Here is a 24,913-nt window from a genome sequence, read left to right on the forward strand (position 1 = left end):
GAGCACCCCCTCGATTTCTTTCTCTCTGATAAGTGTACCGATAAGCCCGGTCTCTCCTTGTCGCGGCGGCGGTGTTATAAATCGATTATCAGTAAATCAGGGCTTACGTGAGTAATGCAGATAATGTGTATCGGCGAAGGTTGCTTCGACGCTCCCCTCGAACGAAAAAGTCTAGCATTCTCTTTAAACGCGATCACGAAAGGAGGGATTTATTAGTTTCACGATGGATATTGAATTTGAAAGAAAGTCACGCGATTTCCAACGGTTGCCCGCTTATTTATAACAAAACGGGACGTACGATAAAGAGCTTTATTTGCGGGATATTTAATAATTAATTTATTCCGTCGTGAGTTGCGGAAAACAGGGCTTGTGAAATATTGCAGGAATATTACGAAATTATTTAATAATTTGGCCGTTATGTAAATGGCGTGCCTCCTTTATGCCCGAAGACGTTTCAATTTTATTATTTAATTTTGCATTTCGCCTTTCACCGGAAATGCGGAGTTAAAAGCGTCGAGGCAGCACTCGCGAGCGAAATGTGCGGAATACAAATTCACTCGCAAGCAAGGGATTCACCCCCCCGACCCTATCTGTTCATTTAAATTGCAGTGCGAATTGCCTAACTTACAACAAACACTTAATTGTTCACTTAAATTTACAAAATAATCTTGTAATATACACATGTTTTCTTTCGAGATCTATATGCATGCGTTACACTTTTATGGGCACTCTTTTTTACATTTCTACAAGCTGCGCGCGTCTCTGGAAATCTCATTGCGCGCGTTCGGCCTAAATAAACCCGTGATATTCGTTCGCTCTGCTACTCTACTTATTCTGGTTTGGTACCAATCTGCAATATCGTGCGGAGGTTGTGAGGACGCTTTTGCAACAACGAAGAGAACGCGTATCGATAATGCAGATGCCTTCCTCAGAGCTGCGATAGCTCGGCTGGCGGGATTACTGAAGCCGATAAAATGGAGAACGGAAGAGACTTTGTTGGTGGCGCCTGTCGTGGCTGCCGGCATGGTACCGCGGCAAGATATCGCGCCCGTTATCTTCTCACGTGGCAGCCGGATAATAAAGGCTCGGACGATTAGCGCGATCGTGTAAATGGATGCAAATTACTGTAAACTGTGGGACGGCCTGCGTTTTAAATCCGGGTTTACCATCGGCGACTGAGGAGTGGCTCTTTCAGCGTTTACGAGAGCGCGGTGTCTTCGTTGTCTGCAATCGCCGTTTTATGCGTGCAACAATCTCATTCGGTCCCACAACTGTACGTAAACAGTTCGTGACTGGTTTTGGTGCTTCTATGTATCTTAATGAAATTATCGTAGTTTCTTGGTGGCGATAATGGCTTACTACTTGAATCTCTTACTGTTTTCTTTTTTCTTTTTCTTTTTCTTTTTTTCTTTTTTTGCCCCTTTACGATATCATTACTTCATTGGCATAAATTCGATTGTCCAAGGCGAGATGACGTTTTCAAGCACCATCGTGAGAGTTCGTAGTAACGATTAGATAACAATTATTATAAAAAATTGTTTCCACTTTGCGAGAAACCGGATCTTAATTTTCGTTTATCTCGCGCAACTCCACTGTTCGCGATATCTCGGGAACGATAATGCGTACCGACGGCAGCTTGGAAACATCATCTGTCCGCCGCCGTTTATTTAAGTGTTTTATCGTCGCTAGTGGGTGTTGGGGTGTGACGATATGATGTATGTGATCCTTGGGTTGCAGGTTCAAAGAGACAGAGCTTCCTGTCGAGCGAGCGTATGTACTCGATCCTATTATCTAACTCATTTTGTTCCACACTTGGACGCAACACTAAACAAGTCATTCAACATCTTCATACATAATCACCGGTGTAAAGCAACGGCTAATTTTATCATTAATATATTCTACGTAGACGAATCTGTCTCCCAGATAGTAATAATGATAACCGTGCATGCTATGTTGCCTTGATTAACAAACTCGAATTTTAATTAACCATTACCTTTCTTAAATAATTGTATCATATTAAATGAGAGATTTATTTTAATTAATCGGGAATGCATACTAAACTAACCAAATAATTATTATTTGTGATTCAATATGTAAAAAAGCAAATTGATTAATTAGTTAATAATTTATGGATCGGTGGAGGAATTATGACGGTGCAATTGACGCTTGTGAGTGGTACGATCACCTGTCGGGGCGAAATCTATTTTTTCTTTTTTTTTTTTTAATTGCTTCTCATTCATTTCGTGTACTTTTTTTTTTTTTTATATTTTTCTCTGGTGGTCACAGAACTGAGCAAACCTGGACACAAAATCGCATCGACCTCACGTATACGTAACGAATATACACAGCTTTAGCATAAGTTCGTGCAATTCTCGCGCTTTCGCAACAGCGTCATTGCTTTACGATATATTTTCCGTAATATAGCGATATTGCTGATAGAGCGTAGATTTAGATGGCAAGATCCATGTTGAGTCTTTCGTTTTTTTTTTTTTTTTATGGAAACTTTGCGAAACAAAAAATTTGCTGCGTAATAATATTCTTACTGCTTATTGCCAATTTTTTTTTATTTTTTTTTTTTTATTTTAAGCGTTGAATTCGCCGCGTATCATTTAGGCTTGCCTATCGCCTGGTCAAACTTTGTTACTCTGTACGATAAAATGCGCGTTGTGTACGTGACTATATAGTACTGTTTGTTTGAGCGTCGGATTACAGTAATCTTTCACGTTTTGCGAGTTAAGCATAAGTATTACTAACCGCATGTTGAACATAGTTGAACGTTATCAAATAAATACGAATATTCTTATTTTCAGGATATTTACCGATCAGTACAGGTAAGTTGCACCATCACGTCAATTTAAATATCGTAATTTAAGCGGTGCGCAACGTTGTTGCAAACTGCGCTGACTGGATGACTGTGCCGCTATTAACATTTAACTTACCGTGTCGTGTTCGTAAAATCCATATGTCTTGTACAAAAGTTTCAACGCGAATTGCTTGCTCACTGGAGCGGTGTGTAATGCGATTTGAGGGGATGGAATTGCGGGTGTTTCTCGTTGCGGTATCAATTTGCAAGAGTATCGCGAAGGTACGATTGAAAGAAAAACAAACCCAAAAAAAAGAAAAAAAAAGGGAAAAAAAGAGAAAAAATGAGAGAGACTTGCAATGTAGCGAAACGCGACGACGAATCGTTTATAATTAGTCTTACGTATTTTCTCGTGATTATTATACTGTATACACGCTACTTATTATTCCGTCCGACGATTTCGTTTTATATTCCGTTTTACGACGACAGGGTTCTACATGCGGGTCTCATTTTACGATAGAACGAGTGCAACGTGAGTGCACACGAGCAAAACTGCAGGCTATGCAAATGTTTTTATCTAAAGTGGCATTAACGCGTGGATTGATAACGCGGAGAACTTTTCACTTGCATCTGCCGTGAGGCATAAACGCCTACCGTCTTCCGGGGATAGACTTGCAGCCGTAATAGAAAAATAAATAGTTTATGCTTCGCGCGGTAAACAATGAAGATAGAAAGTGTTCGCGCACGTGCGCGCCCGCGAACAGGATGCACGGCCCGAACAATAAATCTCCACGGTGACAATTAGGTCACGAAATTGCATTCTTAATGAATTAATCCAAGTGGAACGCCGATATTTTATTTTACATTCCGGGCGCGGGTCGATCGTTATTAAACGGCAGTCAACGGCGCGCCGTTAATTTCGCACGATTGAAAACTTACATTACCGAATTAACGCGGCGTATCGGCGATTTAATTTATTTAAGTTGAATTGTTACGAGCGGAAAGGCGCGCTCTCGCGGACGTTGCGTCTGACGGGCCTGAAATTAGATTTTCCAATGAGCGCAGCGATTATTTCCGGCGTCAATACTTAATCACCGTTAACGACACTTCGCGGACACGCCTGTGTAACATGCGACCGTTTGTACTAACTTCGATTATCAACCTCGTTTATGACTTACGCGGGAAACGACCCGGCCGTGCGCTATTCTCGATGCACGTCGAAGCGCGCGGCCGACATTGCGCTTTACGAGGATTTCCGTATCCCATGTACGGAACACTAAAGCTCCATCGCTTCGCGCGCGGCGATATGCCCGAGGAATTTATGCGCAGCGTGCACAAATTTGCAATCGATGAACCTGCGCGCAGCGCATTCATTTAATTATAAAACGCAAATCGCTCGGAAGATCGCCAGAACGACGCAGGAGCGATCCATCAAAGTCACGTGTTTCAATCCTGTGCATCTGGAGGACGTCCAACACAAACTTCTCAGATTGAATGAAAATAGCCGAATGACTCTTCTAATCGACGAAATTAACTTCTAAACGGCGCGCGAGCAATTTTATCGGGTAATCGTTTAAAAAAAAAAAAAAATCTGTCAAACCAAACTGGTCAAAGTTTGCTCGATTAAGGGGGGAAAAACAAGTAAAATATAAAAAAAAAAAACTCCGTAATACGCTCGCAATGAAATTCCTCCATTTGTTGAAAAATTGTACAATTGGCTGTATTGTACCACGTGTGATTGCGCGAGAATCTGTCCGCGTGTGTGTGACCCAACCCGTGACCCAGCCGATCATATCAACTAGACGAACTGAATGCGCTTAATTATTGCGTTCGTTAGTCTTTTACGTTGTTTCACGTGACGCCCGGCGCCGTAACAGAATTGTTTACTCACGCCACGAATAATTGCATACGTGGGACTCGTCGCTTCAATTCTGTCGTAGCGTGTCTCTCCAAAGACCGTAATAGCGGATATTTCACACGCTTAGCGGCAATCGAAATCAGAGTGATTAAATTTTCTGCGTTAATTTATTGAAGCCGCTCTTGAGTAATTATGGAATCTGCAACAATCGTTCTTAAGGGTTTCTCGTTACGTAAATCCAACTATCTGGTAATTCTTATATCCGATAATTTTTATAACAATAGAACGTGGACGCGCGCGTACACGCTTGCGCGAATAGTGGACGTATACGTGTGTGATATCTATTAACCGCAAATTTCATCTAAAAATCAATATTGACCGACGTATCAAAATTCTGGACGAATATTTTTTGCCCAAGGGTAGATAAATAGCGGTTCTCGCATTTATGTAATGCAAACTATGAGGAAAAAGAAGGCGAGCTACGTAACTTTTGAAAAATACAAACAGCACCTCGGCATACGTAAATTGTTTGCACAGCTCGTTTATACTTGAAGATATTTCACGGTGTACAGAATGTAAAATCTAACTTTCAATATGTATTCTGCTGGAGCGCGTAAAATATTTATTTCCTCCGACAAAAAGAAAAGGAAAAAACAATTTGCAACGGCGAGAAAAGAAGAATTTTTGTTTAGATGCCAAGATTTGCGCTTCGCATTTCAGCTAGCTGTCGATAACTCGAACTCGCGAAATCATGATACGCCCGCTTTTTTCCACCGCACCGGAAAGATTAAATGTACTTAAATGGATCTTGGCAATTTTGCGCGATCATTAATAACGCGTACTTACGACGGATACATCTATAAACTTTTTTTTTTCTTTGCGCCGGGGAAGAAAAAAAAGTTCACTCGCTCTGCGGTGACTTGCACGATGCTCGACGTACATACACACACGTTACGGCGCTTTACGATCTCTTGCAACGCGGCAAGAGATTGCGTAAAATGATAAAAAAAGAGAAAAAAAAGTATTTTTCTCCTAATGAAGAGCGCTTTGTTATTCAAATTTCCGTCATTAATTTCGGGAATTTTGAACGCGACGGAACGATGTAGCGGGAACACACGGAACGAAGTATATATTAGAAAGTGATTGAGCAAGAGGTTCTTGAAACTGTCAGAAATTATCGAATTACGAAACGCGATGGAGAAACATTTGTCATGCGTTTCGCATAGACGCAAATTTCACATAGACATAAATAGACGCGCTCGTCGTATTGAAATTTATTTAACGTCCGCGAATGTGTCTCTTTATATGCAGATTGAGCAGTAACAATTAAAACTATTTGTTCGTTACGCATTGCGGCACTATTTGGTGATAATTACGCGCAGCAAAGTCCACTATAAATAGATGGATCCATCCGGCGTAACGCTTAAATATTAATACTACCGCGAAAGAAGTCCGTGCTCTCGTTTAAAAATAAAATAAAATAAAATATTTTACGTGACAATTGCGAAATAATTTTTTATTACAGAATTAAACGTAATTGCGTGAGATTTCAATGTTGCGCGTTAAATGATACTCGTGATATATTTTCAACTCCGAGCTGTCGGCGCTTGGACATTTCTACCAAGCCGGAAATCAATCCCGGATCGATCGGAACCCGGTAACGGGCGTCGAGTATCCCGCGTTAAAACGTCCGTTACAATTTCTCGGAAGTAACTTTACGTCTTCTCTACCTGACGAGTTTCCGCAGCTCGCGTTCTGTAACTCTATAGCACCGTAGGCTCTCTGTAATCGCGTCCGTCACGGGCCCAGCATACGTCAGCGGCGTCGCGGCGCGTAAAGCGCGCAACACATGCAGGCCTATCTCTCTATTCATCCGTCCTATCACCTGAGAGAGCGACGGCTCCATTCTCGTCGCGCGGCGGTCGCAAAGCGGAAGGAGCGAGCGGAGCGACGGGGGTGCCCCAGGTTGCGCAGTCCCGGTACGCGCACGCTTCCCGCGCAAATCGTCGCCGCCGGGAAGTCCCCTCCACCTCACCATCCCCCGTACACCGCGGGGGAAATCTCTGCGAAACCAGAACACCCCGGCCAGTTCGACATCGCGGCAAACACGAGGTGATCGACGGCGACATAAGACCCGACTTTCGCACGCTCTTACCGTGCAAGAGCACGAAATCTCGCGCCGATTTGTGTGGCGAACGCGTGTAAGTCACGCGAATTTTTTCACCCCGTTTTTCTTCTTTTTTTTTTCTTTTTTTTTCTTTTTTTTTAACTTTTGCGCCCCGCGAGATTTTCTAGAAGCACCCCGCGCGCGATCTGCTTCCGCGTAAAGAGCATCAACTGCGTATGACAGTAAAGACCAAAGCTCTACGCCGGAACCGAGGGAGCTTCCCGACGTGTGTTTTGTGCGAGACTCGAACGGCTGACGAGGAGGGCTTATCCGCGGGGTTGTCCCGGCGCGGCGGGAGATTCGGATAATTTTAGAATCTACGAAGATCTACAGACATTGGCGCCGATATTCTTACCCTTTTAGAAATCGACGTGGAAATAGTCGCGCTGAGTCTTTATAAAGCTGAAAAAGTGAATTTAACAAAGTCGAAAGGGATTCAATAATATTCAGAACTCGACGGTGGAAATTAAATTTGTTTTATTTATTTATGTATTTTTTTTTTTTTTTACATAAACGCTTTAAATTTACTTCTCGCAAAGTAGAAATGAAAGTTAATGCGGTGGAAAAAGACATGTTTCTCAGGGATTCATGCACAAAGAGAATACGTAAAGTTTGTAGGAAACGAAAACGTGTTTTTTTCAGAGCCTTTTACAGATTCGAAATTGTTTACGGTTAACTTTAGTCTGTTGTGAATTATATTCGTGTGTGTGACAGAGCCAATCTTTTTATTACATAAATAATTAGACACGCAATCGGCAAAAAGAAAGTGTTACAAACTATCTTTTTTACATTAGAATCGGTAGAGAGAGAGAAAGAGAAAAAAAAAAGTTTATGTACGTACGTTACGTACGTTTACTGTCGCAGTCGACAGTTCCAAATTATCCTTTGACGTTGGACGGTCCGCTTAACGAGATAGTCGAATGTACCAAGCAAGTTCGAATTGCCAGGTCGATCAGGAGTTTCGTCGAGAGTCGTAATGATATTTGTACGTAGTGCACGTCGGAACGAGAAATTCTCTCCACGCGAAAAATTCGTGTTCCCACCGAACGCAAAAGAAAAAAAATTGCAATTTTTTCGTGAACGATTATTGACTTCTCGTTTCTTTGATTTTCAATTCAGAGCCCGTCTCGATTTTATTATCGTGTATCGCGGTCGTATTTCGGCTATTTTTTTTTTTTTTTAGCCCTTATTTGCTCGTGACGTATACGTTTTATTAATTATCGGCAATATTCCGATTGTAAAAGAATCGGCGTTTTAAGACCGGCAGATATTACGCTATAATAAGAATTGCGACATGCGAGAGCCTATTTTTGGAAATCTTTATTAACACCTTTACTGACTTGAGGGTGACGCATATTATCAATAACTGATAACGTTTCGATAAACGTAAGTCGTGCACAACGTTCCGTTAAAACCAGAGGGGCCATTGCACGTCGATTATCACGGGCGAAGTGCATTTTCTAACAATTTTGTAATAATACCGCTGCAAGTTAATGAACGATCTATTACGAGGATAAGACTAATTGAACCTAAACGGCCGCTGCATTACGATACAGCGATAACATTGTCCGGATTGATTTGTCCGGCACGTGAGAGAAAGAACTGCAGCACTCGTTTCAGGCGAAGACTGCACAGCGCTATTATGTAACAATGACGCTTATTGCCGAGCATTTCGTTAGAATCTCGGTGAATTGTAATAAAGCTCCCCATTGTGTTAATCCAACGTGACACGATCTCCTACGGCTTTACGTTACATCATCGCTGATGTAATGTCAAGCTTTTGAAGTATTCGCAAATGAAGCGATCGCGACAGCATCACGATCTGACAATCGCGAGTAACGTAACATCAAATCAATCGCAAAGAGAAAAAAAAAAAAAGAAAGAAAGAATGAAAGAAAAATTATGCGTCATTGGTGGCACGATAACAATATTGTGATCGCTTATGAACCTCTCCATTCGAGCCTGTCTTTACGAGTCTGTCATTAAACTACAAGTACCTTCGAGCGTTATTACATTGTTATCTGCAAAGTGTTTACGAGTTTTATAAATATTGCGCGTGAGATCTATCGAACTCGCATCTTACCGTGCTCATTTCGAAAGATACACTATCTATCGTCGCGTCGTAGATAAGATATGTCGATTGCTTCCTACGTTAAACTACTTTTCGGAAAAGAAAATTCTACCGCGAAATAGATGCTCGCTTGATTGGGAAAAAGAAAAAAAAAAGGAAAAAAAAATACATGACCGCGTACATTAAAGTTCCCTCGCGTTTGGCTGTTGGGTATTGGAAATGCAGTCACCGGCAAAGTGTCAAGTATCGACGATTTGACCTCGACCTCGCAAGAAGCTGCTTGTATTTATAGTTCCGTTTGACGATCACGAATGATTCACATTCGAGAATTCACCGGATATAGATTGGGTCCGAGACACGTGCCTTGAAAAATTACATTAACTTCTTGTACATCAAAAAAAGATTTAAAAAATATTTCTCGCAATTTTTTTTTTTTTTTTTCGCACGGGATTCTGATTTATTCTTATTACTCCAAGTGTCGTATCGATTTTATTCATAAATTGTCAATGTGCTTATTTAAATCGTAAAGTAACTTCACGCGACATTGACCTTTAATCGCATCGAAAATCTGGTAGTAAAAACGTTTGCCTTTTCGATTATATCTGTAAAAATTATTTTTGAATTCCGTATAAATTAGAACACCAAGAGATCGTCGTATTGATTAAAAAAAAAAAAATAATAATAAAACACAAAATAATGGGATATTTATTTAATGTCTCTTTGTTCATTTTCGTGCTATTTTTATTTTATTGATTCGCTATATATATATTAAAAAAAAAAAACGAAACCTCACGCGAATGCATTTCAAATAAAACGCTACATAACTTGTAACACAAGTGTGTTTACAGCCATTAATGACGTATTTAACGTAAAGAAATATTCTCAAGTGCTGGTTTTCCTTGGATAAATTTTTGCTCGAGGCTAATATGATAATTCATCGGGCAATAAGTCGTCGGTGGCGTATAATCGTGCGCGCTCAGCGCTTTTTTCGCCCAGTCAATTTTCACGGCTCGTACGCGCGAATCTTATCAGTCTCTGCTCTTAAAGGAAAAAAAAAAAAAAAAATAACAATAATAAAAATTAATACGTATAGATCGAGACGCGCGAGCATTGATCTTTTTACAATTCCTCAGCTCGTTAACAAATACAAAGAAAAATATTTTACAAATTACTTATAGGAAGTACTTAATTTTTTTTTCTTCTCTTTTTTTTTTTTTTGGTGTCGTAAAATAAAATGCCTCTTTGCGATATGAATTCGTTAATCCGGTTTTATTTATGGAAATTCTCTTCTTTTCACGATTACCGTGCTCTTGATCGAATAACTCCGTCGTATCTGTTCGCAATTCGCCCGAGGTGAGTGCTTCAATTTGTAACTGCCTACTGCTTAATTTTCGCTGATAAAGGGATTGTTCGGCTAACGGCAGAAGGGCCTAATTAGTTTCATTTGGATAAGTTGGTACTTGGCCCGGTTTATTGTCACACAGTCGGTGGCGTAGTTTATAAAGTGGCCCCTTGTTCCGAGCGCGATATCGTTCAATCACAAAAAGTGGCTCAGCAATAGTGTACCGTGCACCATCTCTTATCGTAGAACTTTATTGGCTATCGAAGCGTGATCGGACAAAAGGGAACTCGTGTACGTTTACGATAAAGCCATATTTTAGGTCGTAAATTTGTTTATAAATGCTGCGGAAACGTTGAAAACTTTGCAATTAGATGGAATATTTTTAAATCGCCGGCGAAAAATCATTTCTCGCCGCCTTTCATTAAGCCGCATTTTTGCCGTACGCTCGTGCCTACGTGCAACTGACGATGCTGACAATACACGTCGATTACTATCGCTATTACGAAATCAACGGCACGATATTACTTAATATGACGGCCTTGAGCGTAATCTCTGCCTCTAATCAGGAACTCGCCTCGTATCGTGATTTATCTATAGATGGTGGCGTAATAAAATAATATATACATTAGTCACGTGCATCTTAATTTGATAACGCCGCTTCAGATATACATAATTGACAGTATTCAATTACGGGAAATTAGATTTGTTTCACGGCAACGGTGATGTTTAAACGGAACGGGTATTTTGCGGTGTATTTCGACGTATCGTTACGCGGTTGCCGGATGACGGATCGTGTGTTACAAAAGCTATATGCATTTCTATACGCTGCATATTCACGTACAGTGAATTTACATAAATGTTACGTGATTAAGTAGTTAAATTTAATAATCGGGAAATCACATAGATAGGGCGAAATGTTCCCTTCGTTTGATCCTTTGTTGCGCTTAACAGGGTCGATTTTAATCAGTGACAGCCCAATTCGCTTAATTCGTTCGAGTCTCGCATTTCGAAGTTTAACTATCGAAACGATTAAAACGAATTGATCGCAATGGCGCTTTTCTCAATACAGTGCGTCGTCGCGCGGATCGGTCAGGCGTAACTTCTGACCATCCGGCGAGTAACACCTTGGTGATCGGAGGCGCATCTTCCAACGTCTCTTGCAGACGGTCCCTTCTCTACGATTGGGTGAACCAGCCCGAGGATATTGAAAAAAAAAAAAAAGAAGACGTGAACGCGGCCTTGCCCTTTCGAGGCAACCCTCATCGATCGGTGTGTTATTCGTGCAAATATGCGTCCCTTCTTCGATCGGCTACGTGGTGTAGGAGCATGATTCGCGACTGCACATCACCGAGACGCGATGAAGAGACGTAGATCGCAAGCGAGTAGCAGCGCTACGCGGTAAAGCGGCTGAAGTGGTTCGCGGTCGCGCGTGGATGGCAATAGTAACGCGCGTATGTGAACGGGCAATGAAAAGATCGTGAAACATATTAGCGCGATGTCCGATTCCAGTGGTGGTAGCTTGATTGAGTTTATCGGGTCGAGCGGCGGCAGCGGCGTCTGCGGCGGCAGCGGCCTGAAAAGATGCGGGGGTGGCATGAGCTCGCCCGCCCTGAGCGCCGGCAGCATTGGCGCGACAGGCGGACTACCCAGAACCATGTCGACCAGCGCTTTGCGTGTCCGACCGCCCAGGAGGGCGCTCTTCTGGGAGCAATGCTTTGACAAAAGAGACTTGTAAGTCTTCCTCACGATCGATGCTTTCAGTATTTTCAGCGGTACGACGGGCGGGTGTTACCGTTTACGGTTAACGTCGGGGAGAGAAGCTCATCCACGGTTACTCCGATAATACAATTTCACCCGAGATTTCCCAACTAAGCAGACACTTGAGTTTGTTTTCCGTCCAAATCTATTTCCATGTCATGTTCCGCGATACGTGTGATATATCTCAGCCGTTCGAGAGCGATCCGCTTCCATTTTCTACGCATTATGTGATACGCATTACTTTGCGTGAATATATTGCCTTGTGTTATACCGTTATACTGTTAAAGCCTTGAACGGCGCGGTATTGGAACGAGTATCCCGCGCTGTTATTCTCCTTAATAACCTACATAGAGACGATCGGAGATGCTTTATGACTAGTTCATCCATTTTTATGCCAGAATGGACGACTCCGGCGGAATAATTTCTGCAAGACTAACGGCTGACAATAACGGCTGACATGTAACCCACATTTTGACGGCAATAATGTTTCGTGGGAAATGAATTGTTCATAAAAGATATCCAACGGATGCATTACGAAATGCAATCTTGAAATCTCGCAACAACGAATATTCGAGAGAGATCGCGGTCGAAGTGCGGAATGACGTAAAGCTTGAATATATGAGATTTATCCACCGTTCGACCCACGAACTGTGGATTATATCAGAGTTTGATAGAGTTGAAACTCTATCCCGGCACAATGCATAACATAACGTACTTTATTAAAATTATACGACGCCGCAGCGAGTCGCATGAGCCTGTTCAATCTCATCAGCATTCTGATAAATTCGAACTATATGTCAACTATAACGATATTGCAAACTAATGTCGGTGTAAAAAGATTTCTACCGCGTGTTTTTAATAAGTCTCGCAACAATTAACGTATTAAAAAAAAGAATTTTTTTTAATTAAAAAAAAAAAAAAAACGCGAAGCTTATCTTGCTATTTCTATTTCCGGCGCCTCTGCGCTATTTCAGATATTAAATCTTTAATTACGTAACGAAATGCGTTGGTAGATATTTAAAGAACTTGCCCGTAGAACATCGCTCGGTTTTAGTAGGCCGCCGCGGTACTTCAATTTGGTATGAGTTTTATTAAGCTACACGCGGTATATATAAATTCGGCGTACCTTTAACGCGCGCCGTTACCATTCGGCAAGTATAATAGAAGCTAAATCTGATGAACGAATGTCGCGCCGGGGATGGGACGCGTTTGTTGGAAAACGGCCAGCCGGTCTCCGGCTCGAAATTTCGCGATCACATATGACACTCGATCTATACAGATACGCGGAGCACATCGTTCAGCTGGCTGGCATCCCGGCAGCGAGTCATGGACGGCAATGGGCGGGTCGTTATTCCCGCAAAATTATCGTTATTCCTTGCTTAATTATCGGACGTTATTTAAGGAGCGATCTGGATTCTATTTCGGAATTACACGCGGTACTTAACGGGATCCTTACGTACGATTACGACACAAGACACGATTATGTAAACGCGATAATCAATGCGTGAATTAATGAGGGCGTATATCAGAAGGAGGTCAAGGAAAGGATTTACGTCATTGTGGAAAAATATGTACCTGTGTTAGAATTGTTTGTGACTTTGTGATACAAGTTTTGATTGGTCTTTTGTATTGAAAATTAGATTTATGGATGACAATTATAACTTGACGCCGTAGCATTATCGTGATAGAATATTTTTAGCCGGTGATTACTAATACATCGATTCTCTAGTAATCGATGGCTCTACGTGGATTTCGCCACGCAAACGAGTTTTATTTGAAAATTGAACATTTTATATTTTTGTTAAAATATTAATTTCCAGTTAAATTAATTATTATCCGTTTACAGATACCGTTTGCATAAATATAGCGGAATAAATGTTAGATGTTTGAATTTATTTTTACAGATAAAATAACAGTAACAATCGGTATTTTATTTAGATAGGAAAAACATAATATTTTTTTTTTATCGATTTTATTATTTGGTAATTATATTGTTTTATTTTTCAATTTAGATTTGTTTTTAACGTAACAATGGTCAGCTGAAAGCTATTGTTGAGGGAAATTATCAAAGGTTCCATTCTTTTTAATTAAAAAATAAAAAAAATATATATATAAAATATTAATATGCAGTTTAGTTAAGGGAAAGGTAACTATAATTTTCTTCTTGAAAAGCAAGATTGGAAACTTTCAAGTTCTACATACATACATACATACATAACCGAACGAAGTTTGCAAGCTGTGTACTAGAAATTTATATGCGATGCTGCTTGTTATTTAGAACGAAAACGATGAAACTTCTGCGAACTCCGTTAACAACGCATTCATTAAATAATTCTCGCTACACATTGCTGGATTACCCAGCATTAATTTACATTACTTTATTCCTAAATGTCCCAAATTCTTTTAATTCGTATTAGCCATGCTTTTCTTTTTTTCTTTTTTTTTTTTATTGAGAAGCACTTTGAATAAAATAATCGCATGGGAATAGGACATTTTTACATTATTCGATATAGGTTAGTTCGTAATTATTTCGCATTGACGCACTCTGCCAAATTCGATTGGAGTTAAAATTTCTGTAGCTTGTGAGCACCACTTCCGTTGGATAATCAAACGTTATTCAGCGAATATTATGTTTCATATTTCGCTTATTTGTCGGTTTGTCAAGGTGTTATCTGGACTCAAAACGACACGTTTGCATAAGCTCACCTTGTCTGCGTTCTAAAATTCACTTTTATACTTACCTGCGTAATCACAATATTTTGATATCGGTTTTCTCCATTACATCACCCACTAGTTATTGATTTACATTATTTACAACAATTACGCAAATGGATTTTCGTAAATATATATACACAGATCGGCCGCGATGTCCGAAATAATATCATTTAATTGTTACATCGGGTCCATTTTATGGAAGCGTACCATCCGCGACAGGTAATTTATTAATTAACATTAAATTATCGAATACACATCGGTAACACAAAGTAAATATTCCGCTAGATAGAAGAGATATATTTTGCGCGATAATTTATATACGACCAGAATTTTACAACGTTTAATTTTACGTGCACAGTAAAATGTTCTATCTTTTAGTAGCTTTTTTATTTTTTTTCGCTCTCTTTAAGTATTTATACATATAATAACGTGACAACCGACGTGTAATATTCTGTATAAATATGCCGCGAATACGCGTTCTCGTCTTTTTTTTTTTTTTATTGCAACGAAATCATATCGATGACGGAAAGTATTATCGTGGTTACTATTTGCCGCTCTGACGCATGTAGAAGAAATCGCTCAACGGTTTGCGCCGTAGTCGCATAAAGAAAACACGGTTTTCATGGTGAAAAGGAAATGCTTTTCGCTGTACGTGCGAGTCGAGTTTGCGCTAACATTAAATGAGCACATTCCTGCAACTTCAATTGTATTATGTACAGAATCGCCAGCAGATTGGAACGTTACAAAGGAAATCAATGAAAGCATTCGCGCTATTCAGCCGGTGACTATAATGAGTGATTTATATTTCATATCGTTAATTAGAAATTTGCTCCGTCAATGACATAGATTATCGAGAAGCTAATTAACAACGCTGTTAGATAATAATATTGTTATAAATGTTTAATATGTTCAAGTTTTGTTGCGCAATTGATGTTGATAAAGCAACGTTAACAAAGCTGCAGTGCTATCGAAGCATGTAACTTTATCGAAACAGAAACGCTCGACTAATTGCATATTCGATTTTATTTTGTTATTTTGTTCAACTTTTGAAAAGCTATGAGTTTTTGTAAATTTTTTGTCAAGAAATAATTAGTTTTCATACGATAGAAAAATTGACGATTTCGAGAATTTCGTATTGAATGTTACGTCACGTTGCATTCGTGCATTTTCTTTTATTGTATTTTTTCCATAAATTGAAAATGACTAGCATCGTCAAAGAGTTGAATATTGAGGAGATATTCAATGAAAAGCTGAATATAAATACGGAGTACTACATTTTTTTTTTTTTTATTAAAAATTTTCTATTAAAAAAAGTTTTACGCACGCGTAATAATTTTCATGTGAAATCCCAAAGTTTCGCTTCAACGACGGCGGAAAAACATGTCGAGAAGGAGTTTCAAATTATGCTCAGCAATTGCATCGATAGTGCACGTCGTTCGAACTTTGTCGCCAATCTTTTTGCACGGGAGAAAAAGACAAAAGCGAAAAGGAAGACAAATATCACTGCCCCAGATATTCTAACGTCGCTATTTTCATATTTTCTTTCGAACTTTCTTCGGACCCGCCGGATTTTCGAGCTTCGAATATAGTATCAAAATTAGAATTCCAAATTTCGAATCCGCTCGAGTTGCACAGCAGTCCGCCTGCAATTTGTCAGAATTTACTGCTGCTCGTGTCTGACTTGCGTGAGATAAAAAGTCGTTCGCTTGCCTGGGAATTTGTGGAACGTTGAATATTATAACGCTCGTCAGTTGTGCTTATTTTTTTTTTCTTTTTTTTCTTTTCCCGGTGACTTCATTTGTGATACACAACGGGGACCCAGTTCCGTTTTTGTTTATTAACGTTTAAATGGAATTACTGCAAGTGTTTTAAGACACGCCGGCGCAACCCTCTGCCAGTAGCATTGCTGAGAGTTTACTCGGGCAATCCATTTCAGGCGGGTCGAGCTTATTTATTTTCAGGCTCACGATGTCGACTTTATAAAAGCATTCTTATATCATGACGTTGACCGGTGACGTGCGGCAGATATATGGAATTTAATCTTGTTTCTAAATCATTTTTCATGATGTAATCGTGTGACGCGCGTGTTGCGCGATCGCGCACGGTTTTCTTGAAAACTGCGGCGGAAGAAAACGCGCTCGTATAAAATGTGTTTTGGAATGCCCGTCTCTCACTTGGTTCTTTTTGCTCTTTAGAGTGAAATAGAATGAGTTAAGCCGTTACAATGTTGATGTGTACACCAGGCATGTTGTACGTCGAGATGGAATTCTTCTATAATCTGCGAGTCCTCCTCTACGCAATACAAATATTATAACGATAACGTATTTTTTTTTCTTTTTTTTTTTTTGCTGAAATACATTTCTTTGTGAATTGTTACATTTTTGCTATTTCCACGTTAGAAAGCCAACGCAAAGATTCGTTGCATATCGTAATATTTTATTATTACGAGAGGAGAATAAAACGAATATTTTTCTTCTCTTTATTTGACTAATATTTTTCATAGTCAACGAACGTAATTAAATAACTGTGAACTTATTTTCCAATTTACTACGGAAGAAAGATTTGTATTAATATTTATTTTTGAGAAACGCGCATCGCGGGTAATAAGAATCTTATCGAAGCGAAAGCTATTTTGAATGATTTTCGCTGGTATTTTGTACGATAAATAAATTTATTTAAATTGGCAAATTTATATATATTTATTTATTGCACAAACAGAATGAGAAATCATACTTTTTTTTTGTTTATTGATGCACGGTCTTGATTATAGATGTCCAGCTCGTTTACGGTTATGATTGGCGTAAAATTATTATTTTTTAATAATTAATGACAGTGCCAACGTAATTCAGAAGACCGCGACATTTTCCGTAACTTGTGACCTTTCTATGATATTTATAGAAGAGTTCTCGATTTTATAATATATACACTCGCACAATATTATACATTTACCTACATAATTCCATACGATGTGATCCTAATTAAAATATATTCTATTTATAACCTTTTGACGCACGACGCATGAATTAATAATATTTCAATCCTAAAAAATTGCAAGACATTTATTACAAAAGACGTCTTTTGCCGTACGGTTTAAAAAAAATTTAAGGATATTTTTCAGAAGAAATATTTAGCTGCGCAAATAAATTAATCTTTTAATTTTACATGGTGCAACATTACAAATTGTTAATGCGTACGTGTAACGGGAGTAATTAGTTTATATGTATTGTACGTTTTAATTTAATTAATTTAAGTGTACGTCTCTTTTGCTAACATATTTCTCTCGGCACACTGTTTTATTTTTACTTTAATTGACTAGCCGTTGTTACGTATCTCGTCTGATTAGATATGCAATTAATTAGGATTACCTGGTTATGCCTTTAACCTATTCCAGAATCATGCGTATCTCAACTTAATCACTATATTAATATTATCATCGTCACGACAGTGATACACGTTGCTAATTATCGCTCGTATTAAGTGAGTTTTTGCGTATTGCGTAGTTCTTATAACATTTGTAAAATTTAATTTAAAGTCCTCATTCGCATATTACAACTATTACGATATTCAAAATACTATTCTCAGAATAATTTGAATCAATTTTGTTGGAATTAAATCATAATTTAACTTATCGATTTTTTATGCGTGTACATATTGAATTTCCTTACGTTAACTGCAAAAAAAAGTGTTCATAAAATCTAGCAAAAAGTAACGTGATACCAATTATTTTAGTTTCGATTTTAAATCAAAATATTATAGTCAGCGATGTTAAAAAATTTATTATAATTTCGCGACGATGTTAATAATATTAAATGTTAATTGTGCGTACGTGCACGTGCGATCTCTTGGCACAATGCCAAAATGAAATAATAATACAGCTTAACAAGCTAGTATTGTAATATCTTCGTATAGTTGTCTCATTATAATGCAAGCAAATTAAAGTCAGTTTCGAGCGACGATATAATTCTAAGTGCGTTATTTTTCTCTCTGTTTTACTCTTTGCCAACAATTTCCTCACTACTTTTATGTTAGTAATCAACTAGATTGATTAGTAATTATATAATGGCGGTGCTTGTATTATCCTCGAAAATTCGCGTTGCAGCAAACATTTGCGGTAATTTCGCTGAAAGATAGAGTGAATAGCTGCAAAAATAATTTAGCCCCCCCCCCCTCTTCCCCTGCGATATTGCCAAGGGAGCAACACAATTTTCTCTCGCGGAAAGCGAGAGAGAGAGAGAGAGAAACAGAGAGAGAAGCAACGTGGAAAAAATAATTTAATGATTACACCAATTTTCTCTTGGCGTGTACTATGCATAATTTCATCGGAGATGGATCTCTCTCAGGAGATCGGAGGCATGATACACGCGGAAAGTATCAGAAACTAGAGAAAGGTGCAAGTTGAATCTGGAGCGGTATTACTCTTGCTGTGATCGATTGCGACACATGTTATAGTTTCTGAAGTGTCTTCTAGCGGAAAGTAAAGTTAATCGTAATGGAATCAAGTAGCGCAGCTCGAGCATTTCGCAGCCTCCAGCATACATTTCCACCGGCGAGAGATCGCAAGAATATAATACGTTGAATTCGTGCATCGTTTCACGATACACGCGCGCGCACGGGCACACAAGGCGATACGTATCGTAACGACATTATATATATTTGTCTATTGTCCCTCTGAGAGATATTGTTAATTATTCGTCTACACATCGGGGAATGTGGGCTTAAGACCCGTCTAAAGCAAGATCCTCCGTAATCTCGCTTATCGCGTATGCACGTTTGCCCACGTGCTTGGAAAACATCGCTTCGTTAATAATGAAAAATAAATAACCGCGATACGGTTCTACATCGCCTGGATTACGCTTAGAATTATATGTATTAAACGACCGTGTTAACGCGCGCGCTGTTATATCGATTATTATGGCGACGCAGGAAAAGAAATGGGTCGTGTTACAAAGTAATGACTGTTAGACATGCGGTGGGAGAGAGAATCGGGAGCATTCTCGGAAAACATCCTCTTAACCTCGGGACAAACTGGCGAACATCCGGGACGGGAACGCGGCCCCGGGGGTTGTTACGCTGTCGTGGAAACCGAAATGGATAGAAGTCGATGCGCGATAAGTCGACGTCGCGCATAGTATTCGTTTTAGAATCCAATTTAGCTAAAATTGGATATTCGCTTGCAATTGTGTGGGAGTAATAAACAAGAGGGTACGATCGCGCAAACGATAATAAATGAAATTGGAAGCGACGAGGACAGAAGTGCCTTGCGCGGCCTCCTCGACGAGCGTCCAGGTTTTAACGTAATCTTTCGTTACTCGACAGCCGGATGTTTGTCCCGTATGCTATCGGGGTGAAACCGTTCGCAATATTAAACTCGAAAACGCACGCGAGAAACCCCCGCAACTTCTCTGGACAAATAGAGGTACTTTTCTGCGCGTGGGCGAGCAATTCGCTTCTCTTATCTGTGAAATACCGAAAAGTGTAGTTCATTCGAGTGTCATAAGCCTTAACGCAATACGGCTCAGATTTGTCGTTGGGAAAAGAACGCGAGTTTATCGAAGCTTTACATGCGAAATTGTGGCATTTTGCAAAGCGCGAACTGATCTTTTTATATATATATATTTTTTTCTTTTTTTTTTTTTGATTCGCGATTTTTGCGTGTTCTAGAAGAAGTACGCGTCAATGCACGTGTCTGTGTTTGTTGTATATAATTAATGTATACGTGTGTATGAGCGCGAAGAAAGAATGAAAAACACGTTTGTAGTGTTACTAAGCTATTGCCTGCATGCAACTTACGCAAAGCGAAGTAGACGCTGACTTTTTGGCAAATAATTTATAGCGAAATCATTAAAACCTGAACCTGATACACGATCGAAAATAGCGAGACGTCGATAATGAACTGTGTCTTTTCTTTTCGATTGCAGCCATGGCGAGGACCTCATTGTTACACCCTTCGCACAGATTCTTGCTTCTCTGCGCTCGGTCAGGAATAATTTCTTGTCGCTCACGAATGTGCCGACGAATAAGTAAGTGGAGTCGACAATTGTCTTTTAATTACGAGATCAGTTTGAGTCGTAACTAATTTACCATTTGTCTATTTGCAGATCGCGAAGAAGTAGTGGCCAACAAGGCAGTAGTACGCCGCAGCCACGGATTTTGGCGCCAGGAGGTATAAAATAATATATTATTAAAATTTTCACTTCGCATTTCTCCATTTCACCTCGGACAGATCTTTTCATTTGCACAGAGCGCTCCAGCATTTCATCTTTAATGTTGAGCGATTTAATTTCCATTTAGTCCGCGATTTAATACACTGAAACGCAATAATTAATTACGTTTATCACTACGCAGAGAACATTTTTAGTATTGTGATTGTTGAATATGTATTCTCTCGGTTATTTTATAATAAAATTTTTACTTCTTTTATTTTTATTGTTATTATTATTTTTTTATTAATATTTTTTATTTCCGTATTTTGATTCGTTCTGTTTGAAAAATTTAAAATATTTCATATATCTAATACATTTTTGAAAAAAAAAACACATTTAGCTTTAAAAATATTAAAATAAATTCAGGCTTTTAGAGCGTTTACTTTAATCTCAGTCAAACTCAAGTTGAAGTCTTTTATAGTGCTAGAAATCTTTTGAATGTTTCTTATGTTCGTTAAGAAGAAAATGCGAACATTTTGACAATATATTAAATTTACTTTTTTGAATTTTTCAGAAGAACCCTTCATGAAGCTGGCCGTAGAAACGATAGAGGAACTAGATTGGTGCTTAGACCAGTTGGAGACTATTCAGACTCATCGATCCGTATCGGACATGGCATCTCTGAAGGTACGACCTTATCCGTTTATATTCTTTCCATCTCTAGACTCTATAGCAGGGTTTCTCAACACTCGATTTCTCACATATCTCACGAATCTCAAAGACATTGTGTCTCGCGTCATAGTCGCTTATACATATATCGAATACCCCGCGAGGAATCCGTCTTTAAGAATGTTTTATTCAAATAAATTTTAGCAGAAAAAGTTATGCGAATTCAATTCTGTCGGAAAAGATTACAATATTCTTTGAATAAATTCTTTCTATTCTTAAATAAATTTCCTTTCGGAGTCAGTGAAAGAAGAAAATTATATTCCGTGCAAAGCCAGTAGTTCGAGAAGCTTGCGTTTTCTTTTCTTTTTTTTTAAATTATTTCAACAACGATATACAAAATCTTTGATATACTATTTTCTTGAAAATTGTTTCATGTATTCTTTAGAGTTTTAATATTAATTAGAGATAAATATGTACGTTAGTGCACGGATGAAAGATTTTGCTTTCGCGTTAAACGCAATTGTGCTTATTTGCTGGTGGATAATAGACAGTTATCACCGGACAGAAACAATCATTTCTCGATCACTACGCTAGATATTTTAGCCGTGCAATTTCCGCGCTGATCATTAATCGGTTGCGTTCCGGTCGCGAGAATTTCCAATTTCCATGACTGCGTTAGTGAGTCGTCGCGAAAACAGAATCATTTGAGTGTGAACTCGACCAATTTCTTCTCCTCTTCGAGGGAGAAGTCGCGACGAAGAGGGCTGCGATTTTATATCAGCCACTAAATTGATATTAATTGCACAACGGGAAGTGAGGGAAATCGGAAATTAAACCGCGAATATTAGCGAGATGTGGTTTACTCATTCTTTGACTTAGCGTTTTGTTGAAAGGGCCTTTCAAGGATCGCGAAATATTTCCTGACGAAATAAAAAAATTTCGCGAGAACTTGGTGCGAAACTTTTCTCATTTATCCGGTGCAGGCTAGAAGTCATTCTCGCGTGAACGTGAATATTCCTTTATACGCTCGGAGTATTTATTGCGAGATTTGACGTGTTTCAGTTGGACGATTTTACGTCATGCGAAAGGATTTAGCAATGAAAGCGTAAAGAATGTTGCTTTTAGCTGTCTCGTGGGAACATTCTTCTTAAAAAGTTCCTCTCAAGACTTCTTGTTGAACAGCTTTAGGTATAGTTAAGATCCAATGCGTAATTAAACTTCTTTGGGAGTTAAACAAAAATGTACCTTATTAATATTTAAAGCATACGCGAGGTTGCAAGTTTTCACAATGCAAATTTATTCGGTTTGACTTGATAAAAGTGTCATTTGTCTTTTCAGTCGCGCAGTTTTGTGTGCGCGCGCGCGTTTGTTTATTAATATTGAACATATTATTTTTAAACATTATTTTCATATCTAATTAACTTGGAAACGTTACGAGCATCTTCGTGTGAGTGTTCGATTCATTCAAAATTGTTTTAGAAAACTTCTTATAACATTGAAAATATTAAAACGTCGAGACACAAAGAGCTGGAAGAACACCTTATTTACTATAAAATTTATCGCCAATTTTTAAGTTATTTGTGAAAAAAAAAGCTTTAGTATATCTTGCACTTTTATTAAGACATAATATCAAATTAGCTTTACGTACGTAATTGAAAAAGGTGACACTAGCGAAAATCTCATTTTTCTCTGAAATCATTATTCTTCACTCAGAGCTCATTAAAGACTCTCCGCCTTTGAGGCTCTTCACAGTTCTTTAATCGCTATTGCAAATTTTCTGTCACTTGTAGTTCCCGCTGTTCGCGACAAAGTGCTAATATTTAATGTATTTCTCGGGCTCTTTAAACTCATTACAAATCACTTAAGATACCGCTAAGCATTAGAATTAAGAACAAAACTGAAAGTATTAACTCAATAATAATTGCTGTCGAACGTTCTTTACTTTTTTTTTTTTTTTTTTTTGAAGTTTAAGATATTAAACTTTTTCCGTATAAAAATTAAATCTTCCAATAGAAATATTTTACAAGTTCGTGTCACGATAACAAAATGTAACAAAGTGCACCTTGTTCTTTCGATGTTCATTATCGTGGCCTTTCTTCTCTTGTACCACGACCTAACTATCTCATGTTTATTCTGGCCTTACATGAATTATTCATATGCGTGAATACAAGCGGCACCGAGCTTATAACGCGTGCCATTTTCAGTTATAATACGCGATCTCGACTATTACGCCCATGGTCCAATATCATCGTGCGTAACTGCTTGATTACATAATGCCCACACTTTCTTCTCGTTAACGAAAGAGACGTTCATTTATTCTGAGCGTATATGACTCGCGCAAGAATCATGACGCTCCTTTTTCCGTCGAGGTGGCGTCCACGCTAATGTGCTCTGAAAGCAAGACGACATGTATATTAGTTTAACGAAAAAGGAAAGTTTGGCGAGACACTGACAAATCAAGGCAATCCTTACTGTCTTCAGTGTGAAATTGAGAAAGCCTGTAGTTCTTTGTAATATATTATTCGGCTATTTTTATTTTATTTTATTTTATTTTTTTTTTTTATTTTTTTTTAGCAAAAGTAACTGTTTGGAAATTTTTATGTTAAAGTACAAGCGTGTTTATCCCTTCGCGGGGAAAAGAAACTTCTTTGCGTCGATTGCCAATAGTATACATGGTACGTTATTATTTAGAAATTTTCAAGATGCACTTTAATGCGCGTCAAGCTAAACTACTTTCGATGCACTATTGACAAGTGATAACTCGAGAATAAAACGAGGGGAATAAATTTAAAGAATTGTCCTTGTACCTTGCACGTAGTAACTTTTATTTGCTACTAGAGCTACAGTATCGAAATGGTTTTATTGCTGAAAATTGTGTCAATTTGTCACGTTACTGGTTCCAAACTTTTATTTAGAAAAGTTAAACTACGTCGCTGTTTTATTTATTAAACTTTATATCTATAACTTAATAATTTTACGGTTTTATCTGCGTTTTTTTTTTTTTTTTTTTACGGAAAAGAAAAATTGTGTTCATTTATTTAGTAGATGACAGGAACAACTAATGGAAAAATAGATGTTTTAAATAATTTATTTCAACTTATTGATTTTAACTTAAAGTGTCGTGTGAGATTAAAAGATATAAGCCATATTTACAAATTAATGAAGTCTTTGGCACGCTTTACCTTTTCTATATCGACATTATCGATATTCTGATTATTTTTATTTTAAAGAACAATATTTAAAATAGAAGTATCGCGTTTGTATTATACGCTTGTGACTCAGTATGGGTACTTATTGATAACTTTAAATAAAAAAAGTTTAAAGATATCATAAGAGAGAGTATTGTACGGGTTTCTTTTTCAATTTTTGATTAATTTTTTTTCGTAT

The 24,913-nt window shown here is 38.4% G+C and overlaps 1 protein-coding gene across 17 annotated transcripts in view; it reads left to right on the plus strand.

The window, feature by feature from the left end:
• The window catches only part of Dnc (phosphodiesterase dunce), a 302,183-nt gene that overhangs the window by 244,147 nt on the left and 33,123 nt on the right, over positions 1 to 24,913 (plus strand). For 13 of the 17 annotated variants that reach the window (XM_070654253.1, XM_070654256.1, XM_070654257.1 and 10 more), the window contains 5 exons: positions 1,738 to 1,770; positions 2,811 to 2,831; positions 20,633 to 20,734; positions 20,813 to 20,877; positions 21,432 to 21,544. In XM_070654253.1, coding sequence (XP_070510354.1) covers positions 1,738 to 1,770; positions 2,811 to 2,831; positions 20,633 to 20,734; positions 20,813 to 20,877; positions 21,432 to 21,544 — 334 coding nt within the window. Of the gene's footprint in view, positions 1 to 4; positions 6,863 to 11,310; positions 11,973 to 20,632; positions 20,735 to 20,812; positions 20,878 to 21,431; positions 21,545 to 24,913 lie in introns of those variants that run through there. The other 4 variants (XM_070654264.1, XM_070654249.1, XM_070654250.1 and 1 more) reach the window with 4 other exon arrangements.

This window comes from Cardiocondyla obscurior, linkage group LG03 (assembly GCF_019399895.1).
Source record: "Cardiocondyla obscurior isolate alpha-2009 linkage group LG03, Cobs3.1, whole genome shotgun sequence".
In the NCBI taxonomy this organism is placed as follows: domain Eukaryota; kingdom Metazoa; phylum Arthropoda; class Insecta; order Hymenoptera; family Formicidae; genus Cardiocondyla; species Cardiocondyla obscurior.